The sequence below is a fragment of the Cibotium barometz genome, chromosome 65 (genome assembly GCF_041138505.1).
Source record: "Cibotium barometz isolate CiBa-2024 chromosome 65, ASM4113850v1, whole genome shotgun sequence".
Lineage (NCBI taxonomy): Eukaryota > Viridiplantae > Streptophyta > Polypodiopsida > Cyatheales > Cibotiaceae > Cibotium > Cibotium barometz.
The window spans coordinates 27,358,670-27,383,467 of NC_141110.1; the positions used below are offsets into that span (position 1 = coordinate 27,358,670).

General features: G+C 45.2%; 1 protein-coding gene across 1 annotated transcript in view; it reads right to left on the minus strand.

Annotated features, from left to right (window-relative positions):
* Positions 1-22,152, minus strand: part of LOC147603121 (uncharacterized) — a 73,611-nt gene extending 51,459 nt beyond the window's left edge. The window contains exons 1-7 of the mRNA XM_086797450.1: positions 21,265-22,152; positions 20,924-21,005; positions 20,696-20,771; positions 19,880-19,963; positions 19,639-19,796; positions 19,183-19,435; positions 1,830-1,893 (exon numbers count right to left, since the gene is read on the minus strand). Coding sequence (XP_086653576.1) covers positions 1,830-1,893; positions 19,183-19,435; positions 19,639-19,796; positions 19,880-19,963; positions 20,696-20,771; positions 20,924-21,005; positions 21,265-21,988 — 1,441 coding nt within the window. The 5' untranslated portion in view covers positions 21,989-22,152. The remainder of the gene's footprint in view (positions 1-1,829; positions 1,894-19,182; positions 19,436-19,638; positions 19,797-19,879; positions 19,964-20,695; positions 20,772-20,923; positions 21,006-21,264) is intronic.
* Between the last annotated feature and the right edge of the window lie 2,646 nt (positions 22,153-24,798).

The window sequence follows — 24,798 nt, forward strand, 5'->3', positions numbered from 1 at the left end:
GATTTTATCGCAGCAAGTTGGGAAGGTTTGGATCGGCTGATGCACAGAGAGATAGGTTTAAGATAGGGGCTGCTTTATGGTGGGAGGATTATGGGGCTCGTACACCATAGCTTCAATCATTGGCAGTAAGGATCTTGTCTCAAGGTGCAAGCTCCTCTCCGATTGAGCAACTATGGAGTGTGTTCGGCCATGTTGCATCCAAGAAGAGAAACAAATTTGGGACAAAACAAGTCAATGACTTGATTTTTGTAAGTGCTAATTTGCGCTTGCTTGGGGATATGGCTTCTCCCAAACCAGAGAAGTTTATATTGCGTGATGAGGAGTCCTCGGATGATGAGGAGACACATGTACTTGCAAATCCTGGTCAAGATGGAGTTGACGATTTGGATGCTGCAGATGTTGGTCTTCATGATATGGCTTTCTTGGATGACATAGATGATAGTCTCCTTGATGGCATCACTAGCAGTAGCCATGCATAATATCTCCTTACTATTTGCATGTCACCTTGAGGCTTGGACTCTGGACTTGGTTTGTTTCTTTTATCTAGGCCGTGGGGCCACATTTTGTGCTTTTTGTCACTTATGGCATGTATGATGTCACATGTGGGCTAATTTTAACTTGTGAGATCTGTTCAGTGTTAGTATCTAGCCATGCACATTGTGTGGTGCACTAATTTGGTTATATAAATGAGCATTGTATGTTAAGATTTATTGTCATTTCTAGAAATTATCTAGGCGTTCCCTGTTTTCGTTCCCGTTCCCCCTTTTTCCCGTTCCCATTCCCTTGGTGGTGCTTTCGTTCCGTTCCCGTTCCCATTCCGTTGATACTATGGTCCACAAGGTGTCTAGGCCTCCCCGATGACCGTGGACATTCACAGGCAAAATACAACAGGCAATGTCCAAGTAACAAAACAAGTCACACATGCAAGTGCATTTCATAGGCATATGCTTGTGCATAATAATTTGGATTAAATCTCCCAACTTGCCATCTTGTACACCAAAATAGTCCCAACCACGGGCACCGCCCATGCAGGATTCCAAGTACTCACCAAAGCAACTACCCTTCCATGAGTTCACAAAATCACTCACCAAAGTTACCACCCTTCCATGAGTTCACAAAATCATTCTTGTGGATACTCCCAAGACAACATCGTGGAGATCCTTTCGCATGTCACAGCTCTGGAGGATTTGTGACACTAGACCCTCCACCTGCCAAGGTGGCCAAAGAGAGATTATGCTAAAGGTCAATAACTCAAAGCTTTTGCAAACCCACAAATCAATCTAATATCGCTCCAAATATTTGATGTGCCTTCATCTACTATTTTGGAGTTGTCTATTTTCTTGTGGGCACAGGATGGACTAACGCAAGTTCAAAAACCAAGGGCTACACACACACAATTCCATCAGTCTGTAATCACCTTCAACAGGCTCCGCAAATAAATGTTCATTTTCAGCAAGATAATTTTCAGCATTCTACTTGCATTTTTCTTTTGCACTACTGGCTTCTCCAAGAGATAGGAAAACATGCACATTGTCTACATCTTTTAGACACATATGGAAAAAGGCAGGTAGATAAGTCAACGCCAAAAATGCTGTGGGAACAAGAACTGAGAATTGAGAGAGAGAAGGGGAGACTTTTGTAGGAGAGCATGATGAACAAATGGCAGCGATAGCACATGCCATACTTACATGACTAAGCTTCCAAATCACAAATCCAAGATGAGGCCTTGAAAAAGCACGTTCTTCAAGACACTTTACAACTATCCAGGTTTATGTAAGTGAATTGTTCAGGGATCGACAAAAAGCAGGAGCAAAAAGTAAAATACTGACCAAGGTATCCAGGAGGGTAGCCTAGCTCTCGCATTCGATTGAGCCATGGAGGTGGATCTAGCTCCTGCACAAAATACAAACCATTAAGAATATTGAGTGCACATAACCCAATGACCAATGAGCTTTTGTAACCATCTGAGCATTTGTCAACTGAAAGTTCAACTTTATGTTTGTGTGCTTCACTGATCTCATAGGTCTATCACATCAGTTTTTAAAAAAATGACTCCAACAATCATTCTTGAAAAGAAACACTCAAATGGTCCAATTTGCCTTAACAATCGTACACTAGGTTTCCACCCTCACGAGTCACTCCTAATGATTCCAGATAGGCTGCAAGGGTACAACAATGCCCCCACACGGATAGAAGCGCCACGAGGTATTTCCACACGCTCCAGCCTCCCACACTAGTCCTTGTACTAACTTGTGTTCGATCTGCAAGCTAAGCTACTTGAGATCATTGTACAGCAAAGTAACCCTGATCCTTGATGCGCTTGTTTTAAGAGCGTTAAACCGTGTGCTGCAGCAGATCAGAAGGGTGCAGCACAAGAACATTACAGAGGCACATAAGCTGTTATATTCCTGGTAATACTGATGAGGTTACACCAATGCTAATTGCTGACTCAATAATGGGATTTTAATTTTAGCGCTTATTGTGTATTTGTAAGGTACTAATTAATGAGCAAGAGTAACATTACCTTTTAGTCAAGGACACTCTCACCAATCATCTATCTACGTGATTCTCAAGAGGGTAGAGGCCCTGGAATCAGAACCCCGATCCGCCCTTGGTCTGACCCAAGTCTTAACTTGAACAGTGCCTAACACCAAGGGTTGGGTCAAAAGTCAAGAATGGTGTTGATCGAACCTCGAGCTCAAGCCTGACCCTAGGGCTTGGGTCAAGAGTCAGGTATGGTGTTGGTGTTGTTCTTCCCAGGGGATGTGGAGGGGTGGGGCGGGGCGGGGGGGAGGAGAGAGAGAGAGCTCACAGCCTCAATCACCTGCAGGTATAGAGAACTGGGATGGCAAACACAGATGGTACATACAGTGAGTGAGGTACAAATCACAGAAACCCACGTAATTGCTTAGATTAACCATAACCCAGTTTGCCTAATACAACCTTTGAGTAAGTGTATATAGTAAATCTCCACGCTAATGCCAAGTGTCAGTAATGCTATATATGTGAGTACTAAGGTTTCTAACCCTTTTATTTACTAGCATGTGTGTGTGCACCCCTAGCACTTATTACCACTACTAAATGTGCATCTCTCTCACAAATCCCCCCCCTGTAGTGGTAATGTAAATGTACAGAGAGTATATCAATCCCCAAAAAGAAGTAAGCCCAAAGCTTTGTGGAAAGCTTCGAACTTTTCTCATGGAAGCACCTTGGTGAACACATCTGCCAAGTTGTCCTCAGATGGACAAAAGATAAGGCTGATGTCACCTGCATGTAGCCGCTTCTCACATAATGATATTGGACCTCAATGTGCTTTGTCTGTTCATGGAACACAGGATTCCTCACAACAGCAATAGCACGCTGACTGTCTATGAGTATAGGTGTAGCACTCTACTGACTAGAATACAATGCTCTAGAGATATCTGAATATGAGCTTCACAACTAGACAATGCTGTGTACCCCCAGTCACAAAAAACGTGTTTCAGATTTTTGAAACCTTTGAAGCGTTTTGAGTAAGTGAAACATTTCTACAAAACGTGCAAAACCCTTGCCCGGAGACGTTTCACCCAAATTGAAGGTTGCCTTTTTCCTCTTTTTTTCAGCTTTGGTCGCGATTGTTGGGTATTTCGGAGTAAGTATGTGTGGCCATCTTCTGTATGTACCCGTGTTTGTGTACCAGCTTGTGTTCATGTGTGAACTACTGCCCCATGTATGTGTGTGTGTCCACCCTGTGTGTGTGGGTATGTGTGACCTTGTTCTCCCTCTCCGATGGATCACTCCCAACCGCTCCCTTCTCCTTCCTCTCCCCCTGCCCACCCCCCCCCTTCCTCCTCCTCCCTCGTCCTCACCTCCGACTATTCCTGCAACAATCCCCTTTGCCCCGTCCTTTTCGTCCGAGCTTGCTCCCCCCCCCCCCTCCCTCCGCCTCTCCAAAGCACTCCCACCACCCTCCAGGAGCACCCGACTCGCCGGAGGACTCGCCAGAGCAGAGGCAGCCGGTGAGCTCTGTTTGCCGATTGATCCATAGATTCTCGGAGTTGGTAGAGATGACCATCGCCGCTTCCCCGGTGAGGGCTCTCCCGCCGGAGTCCCCAGGTGGGTCCCCCATGATCTTGGGGTTGCCTGTGGATTACAGTTTCTTCCGATGTCTTCCGGTGGAAGGGACAAATCATTTTGAGGAGCCAGTAGCGCCCATTCGGATGTGTCATGTTTCATCACTCCAGACCTTCTACGCCAGAGAGTGGCGCGATGATCTTCTCTTTTCTGTTGACTGCAGCCCCAGAGACAGAGAGGGACTCGGAGTTGGTGGCTGCCTCCATCCAGGGCCAGTCAGTCGAGCTTTCACACCATCTTCACGATCTTCGCACCACCAATGTGCTCACCCACCTTTGGCCCTTGGCTAGGATGGAGCTTGGAGGCTCAGGCCATAGGGACCAAGACGGGCAAGTGGTGGCCTCCAGCCTGGGGGTGCTACTCTTTGTGTTCCTGCTTATCTTAGTCACAGTACCACTCCCCCCTTCTTACAGATACCTCCATTGTGATCGATGGAGTTCAGTGTAGCCTACTCTCGCACTTGAACAGAGTGGAAACACATGGAGGACAGGATTGTTGGGGTAAAGGCGTTATGCCCACCCTTATAGTGTGTACAAGCCCATAAGTTATAGTACATAGTACACTTAGTACTTTTAATGTACTAAGTGCACTATGTGTACTAGTGCAATATACATGTGTGATAGGGGAGTCACACACTCATGCCATTGATGAGTTGACTTATCCCCACAACTCTCTCTCTCTCTCTCCCTTGCTTCTCTGTGTATGTCTCCCATGAATGAACTCTAACCCTAATTCTGTTTTCTCCCCATCAACTGGTATCAGAGCTGTGGTCACCAGGTTCCCCTCCCTCTCATCAAGAATTGTTTGCCCTTTTGCTGGTCGTTTGTTCATTCTGTTGTTCGCCTTTTTGCTGGTCGCCTGCTCCCTCTACTGTTGATCTCATTGCTGGTCATCTTGATCGCTGCCCAAACTGCAGCGCTAACCAGCCTGTAGTGCTGCCCAGGCAGCCAGCGTTACCCTGGCTGCTGCCCAACTGGCTGCCATGTAGCCAGCACAGCCAAAGCAACAGCACTAGGCGCAGCCAGCGCCTGCAAAGCAACGTGCAGCAACAGCCAGGCGCCGCCGTACAGCAGCAGCAGCAGCAGCAGCAGCAGCAGCATCCGTATTGCAGGCAGGTGAGCCGAAACAGGAGGTGGCGGCCCACAGCAGCGCTCGCAGCAGGGGTCGACTACAAACGTGTAGTGCTGGGCGTAGATGCGCTCAGGCGATAGCACCATAAGCGAAGTGCAGGCGAGACTAGCAGGCGAGACCAACTAGCGGGAGTTAAATCATTAGCGAGGAGGCCAGCGAGGAGACGTCTATTGTGTTGCCCACGAGGAGAGCTATGCAGCCTAGCATCCGTACACGCACAGCAATCTGCAGGCGCATCAGCATCAACCTGCTTGCTTCCCAATAGTGTGGTGCTGCTTCAATAGCCGCACGAGCTGCTGCAAAGGAGTCCTTCATGCTGCACTAATACTGCAGCAGCATCAGCAAACCCCTCTCTTCTGCAAAACAAAATTCCGCCTGCAAATCAAAAAAAAATCAGAAAATTACAAGGTATTTGCCTCAATTTTTTTTTTGGGATTTGCAATTGAGCAAGTACAATCAACAATTGAGCAGGTACAGGTGCCGAATTGCTCAATTTTTGAGCATAATTGGCAAAATTGGGTGACATTGGTCACAATCAGGATCAATTTGCAGGAAATTGGTCACAATCAGGTTCAATTTGCAGGAAATTGGATGTCGAAATTTGGGGCTTTTGATGTAATTGTGCAATTAAGCACTCATACATGCTGTATGATGTGAAAAATCGCACATTTGGGCAAAATTGCAGCAAATTGCAGTGCAAATCAAGGGGCTTTTGTGCCGATTTCGTTGATTTGCATGCAGGCGATCGCATTTGATGCTGTGGATAATGTGCTGATGCCTTACAAGCACTCAATGTGCCTGTAAATCAAGGGGCTTTCATGTATTTGATGTATATGTGGCCGGGGGGAAGCATCGTGAACACTCTGGATGCCTTTATGTGCGTCAATGTACCATGTATGATCAAAAATTGATCTTAAATCAATGGGCTTTTCAAGTTTGTATGCTTGTTGAGCTTGGCAAAACAGCAGGCAAAGACATTTATGCCTTGAATCCTCAAAAATCAGCTTGCAGTCACGGGGCTTTTGCCCAATTTCTGTTCGGGACTGTTGTATGCAGTGTACAAGACTGTAAAAGTCTGATTTTCACTCATTTGGACAGCCAGGAGAGCATTTATTGCTATTGTACCTGCTGGTACAGATTTGGCACAGCTTTGTGCATGTTTTGGCATGGCTGTACACTGTTTTGAGTGACCAAAAGGTTCAATTTCAGCTGCTGTACTTGCCGGGACAGGTTTGGTACATCATTGGTGAGCACTTGGTACTGCTGTACAGTACTTTGGAAGGGCAAAAGAGCACATTTAAGGTGCTGTCCAAAATCTGCAGCAACCAGATTTTGGTGTTTTCATCACATAAAGTGGGAGAAAAATTGCATTCTTGTTTCCGCAGTGGGAGATAAAGTTTGGGAGAACATTTGTGAGCACTTTGTGTGCTTTTGGTGCAGTGTTTGCACATTTTGCAGGGAGTCAGGCATTGACAGGTTGCATTTTGCTATGGCAACCACAGGTGACAACTCTTCATTGCTTCACATCAAGAAGCTTGAAGGCTCGCAGAATTATGATATTTGGCAAACCCAGTGCTACAATGTGTTGCTTCAGAAAAAGCAGCACAAGCCTATCAAAGAAAGGGGTGTGATGCCCGCTTCTCTTACTGCTGAAGAGTGGGAAGATATGGATGAGCTGGCAAGATCTACTATCATGTTGTCTGTGTCAGACTCATTACTTTTCAGCATTCGTGAAGAGAAGACAGCTTGGGGAATGTGGCAGAGATTGCAAGACTTGTATGCCCAACAAAGTGCCTCAAGCAAAGTGTATTGGTTGAAGAAACTCATAGGTCTTCAGATGAAGGAAGGGGCTTCTATGACAGCCCATCTCAATGAGTTTAATGGTATTGTCAGCCAAGTCATTAATCAAAAGTTGGCAATGGACGATGAGTTCAAAGCCACTTTTTTGTTATGCACTTTGCCAGAGAGTTGGGACACATTTAGGACAGCCACTAGCAATTCGAATGCTATGCTGTCATATGCAAATGTTGAGGGTGCTCTTCTTCAAGAAGAGATGAACAGGAAGAACAACTCTGTTGGAAAGTCCAATGCAATGAATGCACGTGGGAGATCCCAGCAAAGGGGGAAAAGCCAAGAAAGGGGAAGGAGCAAGTCTCGCTCCAAAAAGGATTTGGAATGCCATTATTGTGGCAAGAAGGGACACATTAAAAAACAATGCTACAAATGGAAAAATGATCAAAAGGAAAAGGGAAAAGGCAAAGACAAAGAGAAAGATGAAGCCAAAGATGTAAAGCCAAAGGGCAAAAGTGGAGTCAAGATTGAAGAAATCAATGTGTCACATGCAGGTGGCAGTGAGGATGAGGTCCTATTTACTTCTTCACTTGATGCCCATTCACTTCTTACAGGTGGTCATGGTATGCACTCATGGATCATTGATTCAAGTGCCTCCTTTCATGTCACAGGTTGCAGAGACTTGTTTGTCAGGTACACTGCTGGCAATGAAGGAGTGGTTTATTTGGGTGATAACCATGCATGCAAGATTCTTGGTAGAGGTGATGTGAGGCTTGTGTTTTCAGATGGCTCACAGCTTATGCTCCATGATGTCAGGCATGTGCCTGAGATCAAGAAGAATCTGCTTTCTACTGGACAGCTTGATGATGCTGATTATGTTACCACATTTGGTAGTGGAAAGTGGAAGATTAGTAAGGGCTCACTGGTTGTTGCCAGAGGCTCTAAGGTGGACACTCTTTATTTCATGCATGCAGGTGTTTGTCACCATGCTAATGTAAATGCAACCGAGCTGCCGGAAATTTCTATGTGGCATAGCCGGTTGGGACACATGAGTGTCAAGGGAATGGAGCAATTGTCTCGTTTGGGTTACTTGCCTTCTCTAAAGTTTTCAAGTTTTCAGTTTTGTGAGCATTGTATATATGGTAGGCAACTACAGTGCCCCCACAAGAAAGCTCTTGGACAGAAAGATGCTAAGTTAGAGCTTGTGCATACAGATGTATGTGAGATGCCTCAGCTTTCTTTGGGAGGGGCAAAATATTTTGTGTCTTTTATTGATGATGCCACACGCAAGGTGTGGGTTTATCCTCTTCGTTTGAAGAGTGATACATTCTCAATGTTTCAGAAGTTTGTTGCTCATGTTGAGAATCAAACTGGCAAAACACTGAAGGCTTTGCGTTCCGACAATGGTGGAGAGTATATGTCCAAACAGTTTCAGGACTTTTGTGATGCTAAAGGCATCAAGAGGGAGCTCTCTACTCCTTATGATCCTCCACAAAACGGGACAGCAGAGAGGATGAACAGGACCATACAGGAGAAGGTCCGTTCTATGTTGTCACATGCTGCATTACCTCATGGTTTTTGGACTGAAGCTGTTATGACAGCCGTTCACCTTATAAATAGGTCACCTAACACGAGGCTTGGTGGGAAAGTGCCAGAGGAAGTATGGACAGGGAAGCCTCCGTCATACAAGCACTTGAGAGTGTTTGGTTGCGTTGCGTACGTGCACATACGCAGGGAAATGCGCACCAAACTTGATCCTAAGTCTCATAAATGCATATTCCTAGGATATGGTGACAGAGGTGAAATGGGGTATAGACTTTAGGATCCCATGAATAGAAAGATCATACGCAGCAATGATGTCATTTTTGATGAGACATGCATGTATAAGGAGCCTGCAAGGCAACAGGAGCCTGGCAGAGTCATCTTTGATGATGACGGACATCATGGACAACAACAAAGGGCTGTAAATCAGCCATTACAGCAGGAAAACCAGCCCTTAAATGGTGGTGAAAATGGTCCAAATGGACAGCCAGATATGGCAGAAGATATCCCTATGGATATACCACAGTTAGAGGAGATACTGGGCATGATTTTTCAGCCTTATGGCATGGAACAGGAGCCACCAATGGGTGATATGCAGGCTGGACAGCAACCTGCAAATGATGGTCATTGGGTACGGAGGTCCACTAGACCCTCCAGAGCCCCTGACAGGTTTGTTCCAGGGGTTGACTATTTGATGCTTACTGACTGTGGGGAGCCCTCATGTTACAAGGAGGCTTTACAGAGGGCAGACAAGGCTCTTTGGGAGCGTGCCATGAAGTCAGAGATGGATTCTCTGCACAAAAATGGAACATGGAAGTTGGTGCATTTGCCTGCAGGCAAGAAGGTTTTGCCATGCAAGTGGGTTTACAGGCTCAAAGTTGCACCAGATGCAAAGCCAAGATACAAAGCCAGGTTAGTGGCTAAGGGCTTCAAGCAGGAATATGGTGTGGACTTTGATGAGATCTTCTCTCCAGTGGTCAAAATGACCACACTTAGAGCTGTGTTAGCTTTGGTTGCACATGATGATCTGGACTTGATTCAGATGGATGTGAAGACTGCTTTTCTTCACGGTGATCTCCATGAGGAGATATATATGCAGCAGCCAGAGGGTTATGCAGTGAGTGGAAAGGAGAAGCTTGTATGCAAGCTGAAAAAGAGTCTTTATGGGCTCAAACAGGCACCAAGGGAATGGTATCACAAATTTGATACATTCATGAAATCTCAGAAATTCAGGAGAAGTGACATAGATCACTGCTTGTACACCAAGAAAGCTTTGGATGGCAGTCTATTGATCCTCATCTTGTATGTTGATGATATGTTGATTGCCGGGAAATCTCGTAAAGAGATGGATGCATTGAAAAAGAGGCTGCATGAAACCTTTGATATGAAGGATTTGGGTGATGCAAATCACATCTTGGGTATGCGGATACTTCGGGACAGAAATCAGCATGTGTTGTATTTGTCTCAGAAGGAATACATTGGCAAAGTCTTGCAGAGGTTCAATATGGACGGGGGGAAGAAAGCTAGTACTCCTTTGCCTCCATATGTGAAACTCAGTGCTATGGACAGCCCACAGTCAGATACAGACAGGGCTGATATGGCCAAGATTCCGTATGCTTCAGCTTGTGGCAGTCTCATGTATGCCATGGTTGCTACTAGGCCGGACATTGCATTTGCAGTGGGAGTGGTTTCTAGATACATGGCCAACCCTGGCAAGAAGCATTGGGAAGCAGTGAAAGGTGTCATGAGATACCTAAAGGGCACACAGGATTTGTGCATTTGCTTTGGCAAACAGGATGCATTAGTGCATAGTTACACGGATTCGGATTATGCCGGTCATCCAGATAACCGGAAGTCTACTACCGGTTATGTATTTACATTCACAGGAGGTGCTGTGTCATGGATATCCAAGATGCAGAAGTGCACAGCCTTATCTACTACAGAGGCCGAGTATATTGCAGCCACAAAGGCTTGCAAGGAGGCATTATGGCTATCTCGGCCATAGTCACAAGGGAACGGGAACGTTTTGGGGAACGGATGACTGTTTGGAACGGGAACGAAAAGCTTGAATAAAAGGGAACAGAGTCGGGAACGCCACATCATTGCATAAATATGTTTATAAATTTACTTTATATATCTGTAAATGCTTTGGAAAGAGGCATAGTAAAGAAAGAACCTCAAACCATCTCAGTAGTGGCCATGATAATGCATAGATGTGTTCTACATGATACATAGTTCACTTATATTTCTTACATGGTCTGCGGTGCCATTTTGGAACGGGAACGGGAACGGGAACGGCTATCTCTATGGAACGCGTTCCCCCGTTCCAAGAGCTTGGAACGACGTTCCCTTGTGACTATGATCTCGGCTAGTGGTTGATTTGGGCTATACAGGGGATATTCCATTGTTGCATTGTGATAGTCAGAGTGCCATCCAGTTGGCAAAGAACCCTGTCTTTCATGCAAAGACGAAGCGTGTGGATGTGAAGTATCACTTCATCAGAGAGGTGATAGAGAACAAGCAAATTCAGCTTGTTAAGATTCATACGGATGACAACCCGGCTGATCTGTTGACGAAGAGTTTGCCTTCGGAGCGGTTTGCTCATTGCAGACACTTAATGGGCATTGGATGAGGCCACTTTCAGCCTTGATATGGCCTTGTATATTATCATGTACATGCTGATTTTTCTTTTCCTTTACTTAAGGACACTTTGCCTTTAAGTGAGAGGTTGTTGGGGTAAAGGCGTTATGCCCACCCTTATAGTGTGTACAAGCCCATAAGTTATAGTACATAGTACACTTAGTACTTTTAATGTACTAAGTGCACTATGTGTACTAGTGCAATATACATGTGTGATAGGGGAGTCACACACTCATGCCATTGATGAGTTGACTTATCCCCACAACTCTCTCTCTCTCTCTCCCTTGCTTCTCTGTGTATGTCTCCCATGAATGAACTCTAACCCTAATTCTGTTTTCTCCCCATCAAGGATCCACACCCATTTGGCACGCCTTCACCCCGGGACTAATTGTGATTATTCCCCATCTAATCCCACACCCAAGACTCTTCGAGTGGAGGGCAATTCCGATAGTTCCGCTTCCGACAAAGATTGATATGCAGATAGCCTCATGGGACATTCAGGGTTTAGAGGGGCCTCAGTGCTTTCAAAGGCAAGACGTCCTCAGAGGCAAGCTTCACAAAATTACAGTTGGGGGACCCATCGACGTTCTTTTCCTTCAAGAGCACCACCTTTTTGAGGGACGTACCCAACGCTGCAAGAAGATTTTACCAAGCAAAAGCCACACTTTTTGGTCACTCTTTCGACCCGTCGAGGATGCAAGGAGGAGTTTGTATTTCTGTCAATGATGAGGAGCTCTTGCTGGCAGTGACAGGCTCAAGTGTCATAGTATCTAGGCGAGCACAGTGGGTTACCATTATGATTGGAGAGGATTGCCTGGGCTTCCTCAATGTTTGTGCCCCGAACACTGCAGCAGGTAGAGCCATATTCTGGAGCACAGTGTGTCAGGCCCTTGCTCAGGCTGACTTTTGGTGCATGGGTTGTGACTTTAACATGATTGAGGCAACAGAGGACAGACTCCGAGGCGACACGGAATAGAGATAGGCTCAGCATCGACATCGACTCTGCTATTCCTCAAGAGTGACTGACTCCTATCCCAGACCTGATCCCCCCACTGTGGCTAGGCATGTTTACCAGGCATGATATTCTATTGGCAATCCACAGAGCGGATGAGGGCAGTGGTTGGCTCACTTTTTCTATTGGCCCCCATGGCAAATTAGAGAGATCCGAGCCCCCCTACGAGGATTTCAATGGCTCCACTTTACAGAGGGTGAGTGAAACCAGCCTAACGGGCGGTGAAACAACTCGACATCCACAAACAAATCCAGCCATTGCTCACATCGAAAGACTCTCTCACATTGAGTCTGCATACAGAAACTTTCTCCCATGATCAAGGCTGCCACAACCATCCATAGCCTCTCACCCCATGAACAGCATCACCCTGACACATCCAGTGCTTCTGCATCACAACACAGACTCCCAAACTGTCTCTCAAAAGAGAACTCATATCACAGCACAGCATACCATACAGTCGACACACCTGTACAAACCCTCTCTACCTTCCAAGGGTACTATCCATCTCTGTCATGGATTCCCTGTCCCCTGCCCAATCAGTAGCAAGGCTGTACCAAACATGTGTCCATTCCTGTATCTTCTGCCTGCATGTGACCTATCTCTTGGAGAAACCCAAATACATGTTTCCTCGAGAAACCTACGACCTGTTTCCACATGAAACCCTTAGGCCTGTTTCCCTTTTGAAACGTCTGTCCTGTTTCCATACATCTAGTTACCTGTTCCCTCATGAAACATCTGGCAACATAGAGATGCCCATAATTGTAGGTCCCACTGTTCCTTTCTAGCAGGAAGAAAACAATCTGCTCCATGAGCACGCAGCCATGCGAGCTTGCATCTCTCCCATGCCAAGAAACATAACCAAATGACCTTGTACTTGCAGCCAAAAACCCAAGCACATAGCTGAATTTGCAGCCAAACAAAAACAGCCCATAAACAGTCCTGTTTCCACCCTCTGAACTGTCAAACCCTTCCTCTCACAAAGGGCTAGAGAGAACCACTCTCGAACAGTCTTGAGCCAGTGAAAAGAGAGACTCCGAAAGACATCACCTGCAGTCCCACTTGCTCACAAAGAAAGAGAGACTTACAGTCTTTATGTCGCTTTCCACAAGAGAGAGAAAGACACGAGGAAAAGCCCCGTTGTGTCCTGCCTTCTTGTCCTGCAGCCGCCTGCAGTCCAGCACCTGATTCGACGTGATAGGGAGAGGAGAGAGAACACTTGTAGGTGGACCTACTGTCCAGCCTTGCACTCCCTCCTACAGTCCACGTTTCGATGTCAGCTCTGCCTGTATGGACAGCAGTGTAGCCAGCCAGTCTCTTGCTAATAACACAGGAAAAAAAGAGAGATCTAGAAGGCGCCTGTGTATACTGTTGCGCAGCAGGCCAGACAGCCCTCCAAAAGCCAAGAAGAAGAAGAAGGATTCAGTCTGCGCCTGTCTTCTCTGCTGAACAGCAACCAGCCCGTGTACTTTTCCCAAAAAGCAAGCCTATCTGTGGAGTTCAGGTTGTGTGTATTTCAGCGCAGCCCATCAGCCGGTTCTGTGCATCAGTCCTTTCCACGCCTGCCATCAGCCCAGCCTTGTATGCGCTTCTTTTTTTCCAGCAAGATCTCCACGCCTGCAGCCTGTCCACTATCCCCCCAAAAGCAGGAATCCAAGCGGTGCAGCCTGCAGCCGGTTTGCGCTTTTTCTCTTAGAAACTCCACGCCTGCCCTTCCACGCTTCAGCCAGCCTGCCTTTTTTCCAAAAGCACACACGAGGCCCCAAAATAGCATAAGGGCCACGATTATCCCCAAAAAAGGGATTCTTTTATTTTTAAAGGCTTTTAAACCTTTGTCCCCTCCAAAACCCTTTGTCACCATGGGTTATGAGAGAAGATTTTAATCACTTGGCCCCCCCCTCCACACTTGGGGTTGTCCACACATGGGTTTACTTTTTGACTCCAACCTGATGCCATTCACACTGTCCACCATGTCCCCGTGCACACCTGCATCTTGTCCAGAGAAAAACACAGGGTCGTGACAGTGAGGGCATAGTCACCAGAAACGTTTCGGGGTTTTTGAGGTTTCGGGACAAAACGTTTCGTCTTTCGGCTAAGAAACACGGAGGTTTCGTAGTTTTTTCTATATAAATACAATAAATGGTTTAGAACTTGTAGTTAGTAGAATTATTTATAGGCCTACCTCATGCTAGCTAGGCTCTTAAAATATGGTAAAAGCTTAGGTAATTGTGGTCACAATTGGGCAATTGGGGAGTTGTCGAATTGTGACTCGTGAGAAATTGGAGATTTATGAGAAATTGGGCAATTCAAAATTTAGGGAATTGGGAATATTGGGGAATTTGTGAGAAATTGGGGGAGAGAGGAGGAGGAGGAGGAGGAGAAGAAGTGACTACAGATTGCGTGCGAGAGAGAGAGAGAGAGAGAGAGAGAGAGAGAGAGAGGGTGATTGGATTTCACGCACGGGAGTGGCACATAGACCCGCACTGGCCAAGGTGGCCAAGGAGAGATTTTGGCAACTATGGATATGGGATAGCCGATCTCTCACGTGCCTCCATTGGGACCCGGGAGAGTGGACTTGGCATTATCCTATTGATCGGGACGAGACTCAAAGTGCCTCTGGATGACCATGGGTTCCTCCAGTGGAAGCCCAATCCTGCAATGCAACCTCTGCAACCTCACCACCTCACAAGCAGCATCACAACAGCCCGGTACTCTACCGCTGTCAACGACAAGGCAAAAGATGACTGCCTCTTACTGCTCCATAAAACTGCTCCTGGGCCTAAAGTAGATCTCCTCGGGTCTGGATCTCCTCCCCAATCTGAGTCACTCCAACCGTGGAGTCGGACTCCATCCATCAATCCCCCTCCCGTGTAAAAGAGTCCATGATCCTTCGCATGCCGCAGAAACCACAGGATATGCAATCCTGCCTCCCAAAGAGTCATATGCAACCATGAGCTCAACTGCCTCATCAAGAAGCTCACGTCCAATCTGGTGTCCATCAACCAAATCAATGAACCATTCTACTTCCGAGTCAAAGAGACATCACACTGCTCACAAGGAGCAACACCTATTACGGTGCAAAGCCAAGTCCTAGAAACCTGCTGAAGACCATGTAAGGCCTTCTGAAACCTGTCAACCACCCCCACTGAATCCGGAACCACAAAGCCTGGTGTATGCACCTCCTTCTGCAAGTAATCAACTGCCACCTGCCTGGCTTTCCGAGAGGTCCCCGTGGAAAGAACATCCTCATCTACAGGAGTTTCTTTGTCCCGAATATTGCGAGACATCAGAGCATAGGTTACCTGTGTAGTTTCCTTTGACTGACGAACACAAGAACCACCAACATCAGTACTGGAAAGTTCCTGCCAAGTGCTGCCATCAACTGGCAAGCTATCCACCATCTAGTCCCGGAAAGCCTGCACCTGCAGCGTATCCACACTTAAGTGGCCATTACCAGACTGCCACTCATCACAAACCTGAGGACCTGGGAGAGAGTGTGCTGAAACCTTGTAAACTCCATTCTCCTTTTGGATCGATGGTAACTCCCCTTTCTCTACTTCCGGCCGTGGAACCCCAACAATGATGAAATGAGTGAGGTCGTAAGACTCCAGAACAGATTCCATCATAACCTTCCAAATGCCGTAGTTGTTCCCGTCCAACTGACGGTCCATCGGGAACGTGGGGAGTGTAGGGATCTTCACATGCCTCTCGGCCATCTCTAACAGATCTGCCATTGCAAGGGGTGAACTTTAGTCGTGTGAATGGGGAGGGTGAGGGGAGACAAAACCTGAAGACGAAGCTGCACTTTCTGCTCCCTGCTTCGCCACGTCCCAAACAGCCCACAAGGGTCCCCAAACAGCACTAAAAAAAACACGAACAGTCCCGCTCCTCGCACGGGGGGGGGGGGGGGGGTTGAACTTGGTCTTCTGAAGGGAGGGTGGGTGGGAAACACAATGAAGATGAGGCTTGAACTGCTTACTCCTCGCTTCTCCCCGTCCCACACGGTCCACCGATGTCTTCGATCAGCACCAATCACGAACAGTCCCGAATCTCCAAGTCTCCCGCAAGCTCTTCCAAGGTCTGCAAGTGCTTCAACAATCCCGCAAGCTCTCCACGTCTCCAAGATCTTCAAGCAGCCTTGTGCTCTGATACCACGTCGGAATGCCAGCGGAATATGAGACACACAACTGAGAGCAAACACGTGCAAGACTCCACGCTGAACAAAGGCCCAAGTAGAAGACAAGCGCCAACCTGCAACAAACAGAATTGGAAGCAGAAGGAGAAAAACGCAGACAAGAGTGGCTGGGTATGAACTCTGTATACACACAGGAATCCCGAATGAATGATACAATGGCATGGGGGCTATGGGGCCATTTTATATGGCCCCAAATACCCAATCGGCCAGGGCTGAAGGCACCCGACTGCCTCACGACTGGAATCATCCCAGTCCGCCAACATAGGTGGGGTACACGACTTGTATAAGCCAGTCGGCCAACCTCTATCAAAGGTCACATCCACACGTGTGATAATCGGCCTGAACCTGGAGCCTCCTGCCAACACAGGGCAGCCTCCCAAGCCATGGGAAAAATGGAAAAAAATATGGAGTGGGGAAAAATGAGAAAACACCTAATAAGGGCGGGCACACCCACAACAAAGGCCCTGGTGTATATGTATAGACCGGAGATGACTTCTAACAGTTACATCCTCTCAAATGTTTGGAAGAGGCTCTGGCACAACTTTAGATCCCAAAAGATCACCCTCTTTCTTTGGCTAATGGCACACAAGAGATTGGCGGTCGGCACGTGGTTGGCCATTGGAGGTCAACCAGCAGCTTGCATGAGGTGTGGCCACCCTCAAGAGTCTTAGCGACCTTGTCTTTGGGATTGCCTGAAGGCTCAGCAAGTTTAGCAATGGATTCTTCACATCTTCATGAAGCCTCAATCCGGATCATTACATGGGGGCAACATCGCTTGGGCCAGAGAGGCTGAGGTTGTCAGGGCTTATAAGGGGGGATGGTGGGGGGCTAGCCCTTCAGGTTCCACCTCCGCCTTTCGGCAGTACCAATCACAGCCCCATCTACTGCCCATTGGAGACCGGCCTCATGTCGGAGATGGGAGATTTGCAGTAGCACTGTAGCCTGGCACATATGGTGCGCTAGATGCAACAAAGCCATCGAGTCCACCAGGAGCATTTGTCTCGACATAATCCAGGCCCTCCGAGGTCAATGGGGGAAGTTGCAGGGTGGCTCTAACCACATGCGGGAGCGGCGAGACGCTTTCTTGAGGCTCTAGCGGTTGGCCCTTTTCTCACCAACAATGGAAATAGATCCTTCTATTAGTTAATGAAAAACAGCCACGAAGGGTTAAATACAACCACAAAGGGCTAGATACAACCTCACCTCATGTACACGGTGGGGAGCAAATAATCAAAGGTGGACAAAGATCCACTTCTCCTCTGGCTGGCCGCTCTATGAGGAGAAGGCTGTCTCATATAGGGGGAGAGGGGGGGATAACCACACAGCTGGCCTGTAATGCCAAATGGGATCACCATCCCGGAAAAAAAAAAACTTGAAAGCTTGAAACATAGAAACTTCAACGCATAAAAATCTAAACTCTAAGATGTGGGTACAATCACTTGGATTTTGGCGAGGAGCTGTAAGAGATGACAAACTTGGAGAGATGGGAAGATTAGTTGAAATTTAAAGAAAACTGAAGAATGAAGAAGAAAAATAAGGAAAGACAAGGAAAAGGAACAAGAAGAAAAGAAGAGTAAGAAGGGAGAGGAGGCAGAAGAAAGGAGGAGAAGAAAAGCAAAGGAAAAGAGGAAGATGGAAGACAAGATGGGTTTTGGCAGGTCACACTCTAAAAAAGGGCCATGTACGGGGGATCAAGACAAAAATAGGCGCACAAAACTGGAGAAGAAAAAGGGGATTTAAGAAACATTTAGAGGACCCATGGTTTCCATGGTCCTTATCCTTATCTTCTGACATAAAGTAAGTAGGCTGAGTAGAGTGGTCTTGTCCCTCCAATGCAGGGTATACCTCCTATTTCTTTGACTGATGCTTGTATAGCTGGAAAAGCCTGATCATCGCGTCTATCCTAAATCTTCATGTTTTCTGAGCCACGTTGCTGGGCACTGCTTCTCTTCGAACATCAGAGGCATGCATAAAATCTCTCCAATCGCTTCTACAATCTGAAGCATTCATTAAACAAAAAACCTTCTTCTCTCCATTGTTTCTGAGAGGGTTAATAAATCCATCTGGACCACATACACACAGCAGTGGATTGGTCCAAGATGGCAGAATCTTTGAATCCTTGTTCAAAGTTCTCCACGAACTGATTTTCATGTTGTGGTCTTTTACCTAAAGCCGCCTTAAACACTGTCCCTAAGTCTTGTTCTTGCTTCCAGTTGCACTACCTTATTGGTCAAAGTCTGAAGCTGATCTTGCATGGCAGCCATCCACTTCATCAATGTATCATGCGATATCTTTCATGTATCTTCATTATGCCAAAACATGAGTTTCTTGGCCTTCTCTATACATACTCCACTAAGAAATTGAATCAACTAGGAGAAAGGTTTGGTGTAGACTTCTCTCCTCTTCTTGACAACTGCTTCTCTGCAGATGATAATCTTCTTTTCCTCATTGCCATGAAGTATGTGATCTTGCTTTGTCACTGTTGCTGATGTGGACTGCTACAAGGCATCATGCTGATGAAAGAATCAACTATGTACATTCAAACAACTGTGTCGTCTGTGTGAAGCTAAGAGTGGCAGAAGGTAAATTTTTAAAAAAGGGCATACAAACGAAACCTACTTGGCAGAAAAGAGCATTACATAAAACTGCTGCTGAGTGCAATGCCATATTTAACTTAACGTCATAAAAGCAGTTGACTGTAAGCAAAAGTCCCCAGCAAAATTCATGATTATCAAACACCACTTAATCAAGAATCACTTACCCCAATGCCAAGTAGCTGTCTTGTCTCACTCCCAAGAAAACCCGGCTTCAAATCATCAAATTTTCCACCCGGAGAACTCTGATAATATCTGGACGCGGCTCGAGATCCATTGGCCGACCCCCGCTTCTCTGCCAGCAGCTTCCGAGCATTACTTATCGCAGCATTATCTCTAGGCCTTGGGCACTCTTTTAGTGAATGGCTGTATGATCCACAGTTGAAACACCTTGCACCTTCATCCACACGTTCCAAACCCCTGGAAAACACAGGCCATCCCAAACCACTACTTTCAAGTGAGAACAAACCTCATCCAAGAACAAGTAATGGTCATATATAGTCAGAAATCCACTTCTGCTAGCTTGAGGGGTACAAAATTAAAAATGTGGTATATCAGAAATCTGGCGGCCATTGTGCATGGAGTACTGAAATTTAAACACAAATTAAAACTGAAGTGTGTACCCTTCTAGAGATGTCTCTGTCTCTTGTGATATCAGAGCTCCAATCCCTGCCCGATTGTACAATGGCACCTCTTTCTCTCTGTCCAGGCTTGCAGGTGTTAACTCACCAGTTGCATTCTCTGTGCGAGCATGTTTTGAAGGCTTATCCATCCAAAAGGACTGCATATACAAGCTCTGAATCGTCAGACTTTCAATACTAAGCAGACCAATCTTAGCAACTTTTTTATTTCAAAGCTTCATACCATAGTTGCTTTGCTTCCTCCCCCAACTTGCAAAGCTGGAAAATACATTTCATCTCCACTTTCCAAGGATTCTCTGTCAGCTTCCTGAGAATGTAACATGCACTGATTCCCTTGAATGGCACTTCATAATACCACAGCACAACATACAGACCCTTGCATTTTTAAAAACTGACTAGGAGTGGGCGTAGACTATGCAATGAAAGGAATGTTATGATTAATTAGGGCATTTCAATCATGGGTAGGTAATCAAGGAGCATTAATAAGTGACCACCTACGCCCCCCACATGAAATACTGAGTGCACACACCAAAACAAAGGCTACAGCCTACACTACTACGTCTGATATTGTAACCTCAAGACTTCTAAAAATGCCTAAACCAGGCTTAACGTCAGGATAGAGACTGAAAACCAGTATGCCTTGTTGAACTGCACATTACTGAGTCTGATGGTCTGTACACTAGATCAAGTCTATGACTGATTTTGCAGGCATTTGGACTAGCTCTATTGGTCATGCAAGAGTGTGATTTACTCCTCCTTAAGGCTTGAACAAGGTCAGTACTACAGATTAGAGATTATGTTTAATTTAAATTCAAAATATTCAAATAAAAGAGAAGAAAAACTACACACACCAAGAAACAAATTTTCTGAAGAGTAGCAATCTTAACAGCCTACCTCCTCCCTTAACTTGGATTCCAATCGACCCTAGGTTAGCTACAACCATTGATAACTAATATCGATGAGCACTATACTGAATAATAATCCTGATCTTTCATATCAATTGATACTATGCAAGGTGATTTTAACTGGGTTCATGTACCTTCTTGGATCCAACGCACTCACCATGCCACTCAGCCCACAGCCGCAGGAGCTCTTTCAGCTTGTTTTTGCTCTCACTGTAACATGGTGATGCAACTAAGTGACATTGGAATAGTATAATGATGCAGAAAAGTGAAGGTGCAGAAAACCAAACTTTTCAACTTGTCAGTACAGTATGTCGGTCTATGAAACGACTTTAAAACCACTTCACACAGAGGATGAAGCAAACCTAGTGAGACAATTGTAGATCACTTGAACAGATGGAGTGTTATCGAAGCAAGACGAGCGGGAGCGCTTCAAACTTAACCTTCCTAATTTCTTGTCAAGAAAAGCAGATATGCTTTGAGCTAACCACACAAGAACTTAACAGAATATTACAGGAAACGGATCAATCAATACTCAGCCATACGCCAGCAGTACAGAAATTGCTGGCATTATAAGTAGTAGATCAAGAACACCACAGCAAGTGTGCATCAACAGTACATGCACATGTAAATTCCCCTTTGGTTTCTTTAACATTCAAGTGCAAACTTTCTGTGAGATTTAAGAGACTAAGAACTACAAGGATACTGTTACCCTCTTGTGATTCCGGCAAAGTACCAAAGGCATCAACAACATATCCTTCATTCCAAGGGGTATCTTCCTGGAATTGGACGTTGGAAGCTTCCCGTTCACAGCTCTCTCCATCAAAAGGCATCATTAGCTCATCTGCTTGAATTGTGTCGTTTGGGTTTCCGTTTACTAGAACTTCATTGTTAGGGTTGTCGGTAGCTTGAATTGAAACATTGAGGTTGCCACTTGCTACATCTGCATCTTCAGGGTTGCCTCTTGCTTGGACTGCCTCCTTAGGGATACCGTTAGCTTCATCTGTGTCACAGATCGGTTTGCATTCCACATTGCTGTTTGCTACAATTATGTCGCTAGGGTAGTAGTTTGCTTCGCTTGTGTACATAGGATTACAACCCGCTTCTTCTGCATCATTAGGGCTAGAAAATGCCGACACGGCTTCTTCGTTCTGTCGGGATTCTTCCATCGGGTCGCCATTTTCTTGAACAGACTCGTGAGATTTAAGGCTAGGATCTGCGTGAACCAAAGTGTTAGGGTTAGGGTTAGGCATACCTTCATCTGCTATGACTGAGATGTTACGGCTATCTTTATCTGCTTGTGCTGAGATGTTAGGGTTAGCGGGGATGTTAGGTTCTTCTGCTTGAACCGAGATGCTCGGGTTATCTTCACCTGCTTGAATTGAGAAGTTAGGGTTTACGGGAATGAAATCCTGCGTAGCCGCCTCCATCTCTCTGTCCTCTGCTGTGTCTAGGGGCAGCTTTGCCTCCTCCACAGGCTGGGGGGACCGAATACTAATTAAGCTTACAACTTCTGCAGCTGCTTACGATGCCGGTGCACAGTTCCCAAATACACAGAAAATTCGTTTGAATGAAATTCGATCTTGATATTTTTGCAATATATGTTGATTTAAAATAACAAATAGGTGACTTGTGGCATCAAGTTTTTGCTTGTATGTATCTATGCATGTATACTCGTCTGAACCGAGCTTTGCATGTCTTTTGAGGCTTCCAAAATCAAATGCTACCCAAACCTCCTTAAACCTCCTCTTCCCCTTCCCGAACCTCCAAATTCTTGCCACGTGGCAGCTTTGTGAAACTCTTTCTTAAGAGAATATAGAAAAGAGAAGCGTATCTGAATGAGTGTGTACAGAAGCGTATCTGAATGAGTGTGTACGTGTGGTGTGTCTTTGTATATGCATGTATGCACGTGTGCATGCATGTGTATGTGCATAGGTATGCGATTCTCATATAGACGCATATCTGTGTGTCTCTATCTCACATGCATTCTCTTTATGTCTTTGTCATGTACATAGACACAACTCTCTCTCACACATATACACATACACATGCACTCTCTCTCTATCTCGCATACACAATCTCTCACACACATAGAAACTCTCTCTTCCTCTCTCATACACACACACACACACACCCTCCACACGTACGTGTGTGTCTATGTGTATCCGTACATATGTGTGTGAATGTGTTTATTAAAAATTAATACTATTATGTATTTCCTATATGCATATTGATTTATATATCATTATTATAATATATTGTTATATATTTACTATATATATATATATATATAATTTTTTTATTTAAATTTATATATTATATATATATAATACTATATTATAATATATTAATATTTATTTATTTATTTTATATCCTCACTCGTTATACGTTTATATATCTCTACTATCTATTAAGCACACAGCTTTTCTCCACCATCGCCACATGGTAGGAGTCGTTTCTTCCATGTGGCAATGGAGGAAAGATGCCGGTGTCTCATCACTTGGACGCTCGGTTCGCTCACTCCAGCTCAGTTCGCAGTTCAGTTCACTACACTCATCATCACCTAGACATACGATTCATCACGTGGACATCGCTCCACACTCATCACCTGGACATTCACGCTCATCATCACTTGGACGTTTAGCCGAGTATGGAAGAAGCGTGAAAGACACGCTCATTGCTATCGATGCTCCGGCTCAATTCGCATCGCCTCCATGTTCTAGCTCTAGCTCAACTCCATCTATTCACTCGCTCAACTCCTCCATGTTCTATCTATAGCTCGACTTCGTCTGTTCGCTTGCTCATTTCCACTCAACGCTCATTCATCATTGCCTCCATGCTCCAACTGACCTTGGCTCTCGCTCAATTTGCTCGGGTTTGAACATGCTTCGCGCTCCACTGACCTCGACCTCGACCACGCTGCAACTCAGTTTGCTCGCCTCCACGCTTCAGCTTGGCTTGCTCTAGCTCTCAGCGTACATGACCAAATTTTGGGCAAGCAAACACTCGCTCACACTTATATGAATGTATGTATGTAGTGGATGAAATAAATATATATATTTATTGTACTATGTGTGTAATCTTATGTATATTATGTGTAATCATACGCATAATATATATGTCTTTATGTTTTTATATAAATTTTGAAACTTGAATAAGAAGAGACATAAAGTTGGCATAGTGAAATCCCATAGTAAATAAGTATGGTATATATATATATAATACATGTATGTTTTACATATTATATATATATGGATTTTATACATATGTTATGTATAAAATCTTATATATGTATGTATGTATGTATATATATATATATATATATATATATATATATATATATATAGAGAGAGAGAGAGAGAGAGAGAGAGAGAGAGAGAGATTTCCTTTAATGAAAAAGGGAAAAAAGAGTGTGCATGTATACTCGGTGTTACAATACACTGAGCGAACAAAACCGAGCAAGCCCCAAACTCGAGCAATGGCAAAAACCCTATTGTGCTCTATATCATTTTAGTCTTCTCAAATCAACATGCAGCCATAAAAGGTGAATCATGCAACATACTCAAAGCACAAAAATAGAGTTAAAAATAGACAAAGCAATCAATGCTTTCTCACCCTACAAGCATGTGTTTTACAAGCATTGACTCGTATTGACAATCTACCAACACATGCAAGAGCCATGAACCAAATAAAAACCAAATGGAATTCAAAGTGCACATGCCATGACATCAAAGATAGCAAACGCATCATTCGAGAGGATGCTTATTAGCACACTATCTAACCCTCCTCACACTCATCATCCACATAAAAGCACGATGCTCAATGTGACGGGCTCATGACATCCTTTCATACTTCTTGTCAGCAACCATTCTTTGAGTTGTAGCCTCCACATAAGAGGGCACTGCACTACAATGACAACAAAAGCACACATGTCAATAATACAAAGCCTTCATTGAATCCCAAAGCACACATGTGCCACAACCTAACTCCAGGACAATACCCATGGACGACAAAGCAGCTCCAAGAAGCACAACAAAAATGTATGGCTCGTCTCTTTAGCCCACCTCGAAGCTCCAATCTTCCACTATTGATAGTGCGCTCACTCACTATCATGTAATGCATAACACATGAGTCCATGGCTCCCATTCACAATGCCTCAAACAATGTTATGCTTGTTGGAGTGAAAGTGGGTGTGCAAACATCCCTCTTTTGTGAATAAGGTACATCATGGAAGTCCGAA